General features: G+C 32.6%; 1 protein-coding gene across 1 annotated transcript; it reads right to left on the reverse strand.

The window, feature by feature from the left end:
* Positions 1–6,052: 6,052 nt before the first annotated feature.
* On the reverse strand, positions 6,053–7,508 carry LOC120575941 (uncharacterized). Its single transcript, XM_039826834.1, has 2 exons — positions 7,272–7,508; positions 6,053–7,170 (listed from the first exon to the last, which is right to left on the reverse strand). The coding sequence occupies exon 2, from the start codon at positions 7,108–7,110 to the stop codon at positions 6,229–6,231; it is 882 nt and encodes a 293-aa protein (XP_039682768.1). The 5' UTR covers positions 7,111–7,170; positions 7,272–7,508; the 3' UTR covers positions 6,053–6,228.

The following is a 7,508-nucleotide window of genomic DNA, read 5'->3' on the forward strand; positions in this document are numbered from 1 at the left end:
TCAAACCAATGAAACTAGTATAAGGATTTACATCGCATTACATCATATTGAAGTATTAGAGGTAACAATGAATAAAGAGATTGAAGAATCGCCTAAGAAAAAGAACCATGGTGACCCACCCAAGTTGGCAAAGAAATCAGCACAGGAGTTAGTCTCAATCTGGAAGATGGATAAGACTGATAATGTTGAATAAGAGGGACCTGCAGAGCCGCATTGTGAGTTGAAGTGCACCAAACAATCTAAATAAAAACATGAGAATCAAATTTTACGAGAATAGAAGTATTATTCTGATCACGTGCGAGCTTAAGACCCAAAAAACCCAAAATCTCGACAAAAATAGCAGTAGAGGTTCGGATATTACTGTGAAATCCTTTGATGAATTTCTCAAACAGATCTTAGGTTAAACCATCGCAGCCCGAGGAGGTAAGTATTCACTTGAGAATGATGAAAAACAATTTATTTGTGGGCTAAAATGAAATATAAAAAAAAACCTGCGTTGAAATGAAAAAATAGCACTTAATATGTAAAATGTTTTCATTTTCTTAAATCATACTTCGTAATAAAGAATGGAGATGTAACCTATTATTGGCAGATGAGTGATCAAGAAGGGAGAATTAGATCTTAGAATAAAATATATGATCTCAATATTTTTTGGAAAGAATATGATCTTAATTTGAAGAAAGGATAATCTATATTATTTGGATCATTGTCACGTTTAAAAGATATGATCTCAATATTTTTTGGCAGATGAGCTAGTAATTTTGAGTTCCAACCCATGGAACAAGTATAATATAAATTTGTGTGCTAGCTTTTTCAATACAATATTATTCTCCCCCTTTGCCATCAAATAAATATAGATGCCTCATTCTCAAGTTATTATACACCAATAGATATAAGAATAATTCAGTAAATTTGTTTCATTTACATATTAAGCATTGTTTGTTAATCTTTTTGACGAAACTTTAGACACCACTTTAATAGAAATAGAGGGATTTGCAAACTGTACAACATCCTCCAAGCAAAAAATAAATGTACAAAGCAAAACTTTAAGACCGTCAATAATTAGCAGGGTGGAAAAGAATTTCATCGAGGAAAAGTGATACGAAAAGTGGAAGATTCAATCAATAAAAAAAGTAGCAAGCACTTAACAATATCAACTAATAAGAAAATAAACACTAGGCATCAAAATGTGAGATGAGTGGAAGTTATAATTGACGATAATATAACCCACATGGGATGGTCTGGTGATGTTGGCTTGGGCCTTAGAGTGTAATCTCAAGATTTCAGGTTCGATTATCCCCGATACCGATTTCGGTGAACTGGTTTAGCTTCTATTTTTATTTTTTAATTTTTTTTTACGATAATATAGAATCATAAAAAAGAGGAGAATATATGCCAATAATCATAATTCAATAACTACTTTGCGTTAGAATAACGCTTCTTTGAGTTACAAAAGAAAGATTCTGTTGTTATACGAATATATTTATAAATTTTCCATATAAACAAAATGCAAGAATGCAACAAAGATATAAGGAAATAGCATTCATCTACTTTTTTTTCACATTAACCTTATAATCCCTCCAAAATGTACGACCAGTCTTAAATTAAGTCTCCAACCTCTAATCTAGTATTGTAAAAGGTTCTTCATTAGTCCTAGTTTATGTAGAAGTGTTGTGTAGATCAAGTACTAAAGTTGTTGTGAAAATACACACACACACACACACACATATATGACACACACACACACACACACACACACACATATATATATATATATATATATATATATATATCAACATGGGAAACAACCAAGGTGTTAATCGTCTAAATAAGGGCCATTTTCCAAGCTATCATGAACAATTGGGAAGTTATGGTACCATTGATGTGACAAAAATAGAGCATGAGGCTATAAATGGTCATACTGGTGAAGTATTCGATATAGCGAAGTGGAACACATCATACACAATAGATAGCTCAAAATGTATACTCGATCTTAGACGAGTATCAAGCAAAGATGGCAAAGTTAATAGCATATCCTTCCAAATCGGTGATGAAATGTATTCAGATGGCAATATTTGGTTTGCAATAAGTAAAGACACAAGCTTTCTTGGTTCCACTACACCTCCCCTCTTGTTAAATGGAGGATTTAAAAATTGTAAGCAAAGGAGTAACAGCACTACTAATGCATCGGGTTATGTTATGGAAACATGTGTTTATCTTTATGGGAGTGGAAGCAGAAGAGGTTTTCTTGTGTTGGAAGAAATGAGAAAGAGTGGAAATGCTGAAAAGCCTTGCAAGGTAACTGTAGCACACTATTATGCTGTTAGTATTAGAAATTTGTTTAGTTATAAAATAGATATTGGTCTTTCTATGATTGTAATGATTCAACCATCAAGTGAAGTTGGTTTGGATATTACCGTGCATGGCCCTTCTCAACACCCTGCTAAAGCATTACATTCCATGTTTCATGAAGTACTGAAAACTGGGATTTGGAAGCCCACAAAATGCTCTCATTGTGCTAGTATGATTAGAGATCATAGTGATTCAGAGAGTGAAGATTGTGATGATTTTCTACCACCACATGTTCATGGTCTTAGAAAAAATGTGCAAAGCATTATAGACAATGGTGGTGTGGTTAAGGGTAACAATAATGGTAATTTGTATGTGCACAAGCTTTATGTTAGAAGATCATCTTGATTATCTTTTGTTTACTTGAATAAAAAATTTCTATCTTGTCTGCTTTGCAAGAATGTAGGATAACTAGTATTATAGGCTTGTAACATATATGCTAATGTGTGTGCTTTAAGTTTTATATTATTACATACGTGTACTTCCTCTAGTCCTTTGATTATAATCATTATTTTTCTTCTTCTCATTCTTAAGGCTACAATATACTTATTTATTATTACATTGTATGATGCACGAACATCTTTATGCTTAGGCGTGTCGCGGTGTCCGACATGCGTCGGTGTCGGACACATCTAAGACACTCGTACGACACGTGTTGGACAAGTGTCATAAATAAGTTGTTTTCATCTTTACTTCGATACTCTTTGGACCGGTGTCCGACACTTATATGAGGCGTGTCGGACAATTAAAACAATGTCTGAGAGTTAAAGATGCGTGAGAAATGTTTTGATCAAGAAGGGGTTATAGACATTAAAGTTGATTACAACATTTTGAAATTTTCGATAGTAGATGGATAAATAAGGTCAAATACTATTGTATCTTGTTATAAAACTTTTTTAATGAAATAAATTGCTCAAGTTAGATGCATGTATGTATTTTGATGATAAATTTAGATATTTTATAAATAAATTAATACATAGGTAACAATGTCGGTGTCCTAGGCTTTTTACATTAACGATGTCGACGTGTCTCTATCAATGTCGTATCAGGTGTTCATGTCTGAGTCCGTATTTCATAGATTACATCTGACAAATACAAATGACTAAATTGTGTTGGACAAGACTCATAACATTAGCCATAGTGCAACCAAGATTTGCTTTGTAAGCATCTACACAAGCGTTATTATAACGCAAAGTTATTCAATAATAATTATATATATTTTTGACAAATTATATTATATATGGCATCTAATTCTTGCAGATTATATATATCTTCCACATACTTTTCACTGTTTTCACATTTTGATGCCTAGGGTCTCTTTCTCTTTCCATTACTTATTTGATGTTGTTAAGTGCTTACTCCTTATTTTTGTTTGATTCTTCGACTTTCCTTTTTATCTATCACTACTTGTCCTCAATGAAATTCTTCCATCCCATTAATTGTCGATGCTCTTGTCATTTTCGTTGGGTAACGATTAAAAAAATAGCGTAATGAGTTGAAATAAGTTATGAACTGTGTTTATTAGCTATATGAGTATTATCTCTTGTTTTTTTTTAAAGAAGGGTATTATTTATTGTTATCAATTCATAATATATAATATATTGAGAATGATGCACACATCATTAATCTTAGGTTCATATTGGAGTATCTTGTTTATGACAAAAGGATTATAACATTTCATTGATGATAATTCGTTCAATGCATGTCGATATCAATAATGATTTAGAAATTAGTTAAAGGAATGGTCGCCTTGGTAAGTGTGTGACCGACCTTATGTTTTTGTCACCTAATAAATTCAATATGAGAGTTTAGAAAGAAAAAAGAAGTCTCCTAATAAAATTTTCAAGATATGTCCACTCTACGAAAAGATGTATTTAGGGTGTATTTGGATTGAGGATTTAGGTGGAGAAGGGAGTGGAAAGTTTACTTTTCTTTTTTAAATTACGGACTATATAACATGTTTTTCTAAAATAAATTAAGACTGATTGAAGAATTATATGATTGTTTATCATGTTAATATGTTAACTTTTTAAAAAAATTTCATAGTGTCCGTAATTTAAAAATGAAAAGTAATCTCTCCCCTCCTTTCCTCTCATAAACTCTCCATCCAAATACACCCTTAGTGTTTAAACTCTAGGAGAAAAATTTAGGATACTACACAATGAATGATCCCCTGTAGAAAGTTTGGAAACTACAAGATGGATTGAATCACGAATAATGATAATGGATTCTACATGGTTGAATTCGATCAAGCGGATGATAAAGAGAAAATTATTTACGACGGTCATTGGATGATTTCTTACTATTATTTAGCAGTCTCTCACTAGTTACAGAAATTCGCTTCGTCAGAACACAAAATCAAACGTATAGTCGTTTGGATTCGATTTCCTGGCCTCAACTTGATTTACGATGACGAGAGCTTCTTGCATGCCATGACCTCTGCCATTGGACGCCCCATGAAAGTGGATATCAATACTTTAAGGATGGACTGTTGAAGATTCAACCGCGTGTGTTTGTGTGGACATGGTCTTAGTTATTGGAAACATTTGGCTCAACGTTCATTGGTATAAAGTGTAATACGAAGGTTTTCACATCATTTTGTCGTTCCTTGACTCTCAGGGAAGGAGATCTCATACCGATCAAGTGACTATGGTTGAGGTTCACATTGCTATGTTCTTTATGCAATTTTTCAAAGCCACAAGATCAGATGGTTTCCAACCTATCTTCTCTAAACATATATGGGATGTAGAAGGAGAATATGTACGGAAGTATGCCATAAAATTACTGAGATATTACTTATTATTTCGAAAGAGAGCAATCCTATCTTACTTAAGAAATTTTTGCACATCAGTTTCTTTAATCTTCAAGGTCAACACTAAGGTCCTTGTTAACCGTATTCGCCCCTTCCTTGATAATATGATTGGTTTCTTTCAAAGTAGCTTCATCCTGGGGAGAGGTACAAACTACTAATAATTCTATGTTTCCTCAAGTGGTCAATCTTATACATATACTCCCTATTCCAAGAAAGGTATGTTGGTCTTCAAAATAGACCAAGATAAGGCCTATAATAGACTGATTTGAAAGTTTCTTGAACTTACTTTGCAGGAATTTGGCTTTCACACATCCACTGTTTATTTGATTATGAATTGTTTAAATTCATTTTTGTTGGTTTATGAGAAAGAGAAGTGTTAGAATAATTTGTCAAGTTTGTACTACTCAAAATAAAGTTTGCAAGTACTTTTAATTTATAAGATCTTTAAAATACTTTTGGTTGTTAGCACAACTCTACGGATTTTTGAAAATATATTATTACATCAATGCATAAAATATATTATTACAGTAATGCATTTTTTTCTTTCAAATTATATTGTGAAGTGTTCAAAAACTAAAACAACAACCTTTCTTATTCGATGAATATTTCAAAATTCGGACATAAACGAAAAAAAACTACATTTTAGAGTAACTAAACATACTATAATATCAACCAGCGTAACACGCAGGTTAGCATCTAGTTACTGTTAACTTAATAAAATAATCCATAATCTTTTTTTATTTCTATATTGATATATCATATATGAAGTTCTTACTAAAACCATGTTAATCACGCTGTAAATCTTTATCCCAAGTAACGCCAATCTTATACATAGAATAGTTCATAACTTATCATTATATGTGTGTTGCACATATTCTCAACACTAGTATATTACAAATAGAAGATTTAAGATTGCAGATTATTACGAAAGCATTAAATATATATGGACACCCTAATAGGCTGTTGGCACAAACTAAATTTTAAAAACAAACTATAAATTGCAAACATCAACATATATATAAAATTATTGGCACAAACTAAATTTAAGAAACAAAGTCCCCCCAGAGTTAGTTACCTCCTCCAAGGAAAAGCTTGTTCACAACTAAATTACCATTATTGTTGCCCTTAATCACACCTGGGTTGGCGAGAATACTTCCTCCGATTTGCTTTCTTCTTTGATGATAGGTTCCTTCTTCATCATCACTCTCCGTCTCAGTCTCAGTCTCAGTCTCAGTCTTAAACTGCTTCCCGGTCACACCACTGCACTCTCTCCTTTCAGTTTCAGCAACATAGTAAGGGCATGTTTTCCAATGCCAAGTTCGTGTTTGGGAGACTTGATCAAACATAGCAAGAAATGATATAGAAGTGTTACTATTACAACCAGTCGAAAAAACATCCAAATCATTATTTAACACTCTAACATTTACAAGCATTGAAAGTGCGACATCATATTTCCAAAGAAAAATACTTCGGCTACAAATAGCATAGTAATGTGCCACGACAGCTACATAAGGTTTTTGAACTCCACTCTTTCTCTTCTGCTCCACCACCAAAAGACTACCTTCATCTATAGTCCCATGGTATGCAACATTTGTTTTCGTAACCCCCTCCAAACGATTCTTAGTCTCATTAACAAAATTAATCTCAAATTTTCTGAAGTCATTTGTATTAATTTGATTAAGAAGATTGTTTTCCGCTCTATCTATATCAAATGTAACATCTGACTCAGGATCTTGGACTTTGAATCGTAAGAGCTTGATTAGACCATTTTTTCCATATGTTGTCTCTAAGATTAGTAGAGCACTAACCGAATAACCGACATGGTATGACACAATTGATGTCTCCAACTTTCCTTCTTCCAAATAACGTTCTTCTTTTCTATATAGAACGCTAACATTTTTTCCAACATACATGTATCGGTCACAGGGGAGAGGACAACTATTTCCCATGTGAGCGTCTTTTTTTTTTTTTTTTTCCAATAAATTTGGATAAAAACCTATGGTACACAACTGCACAATACTTGCTTCCACAATTCACTAGATTCAGCCTTTGTCGTTTTGATATGCAAATAAAAATAATAATTACAAGACGAAATTAATTGATTGCTTACCTTGACTAGAGCAAGAGGGATGATGTGGATGTCAAGAAAACAGATTAGACTTGAATGCTAACTAGAACCATATATAAAAATAGTATAATATGCTTTATATGTAAATTAAGTAATGAAGGTGATACATATATATAAGTTGATGGAAAAATTCCAGCTGCTAACTCTGCTCCTCTCTGGTTTGCACGTTTAGATTTATAAGAGAAATTTATAAATACAGATTATATAGAAATGTTTGCA

This window comes from Medicago truncatula, chromosome 6 (assembly GCF_003473485.1).
Source record: "Medicago truncatula cultivar Jemalong A17 chromosome 6, MtrunA17r5.0-ANR, whole genome shotgun sequence".
Lineage (NCBI taxonomy): Eukaryota > Viridiplantae > Streptophyta > Magnoliopsida > Fabales > Fabaceae > Medicago > Medicago truncatula.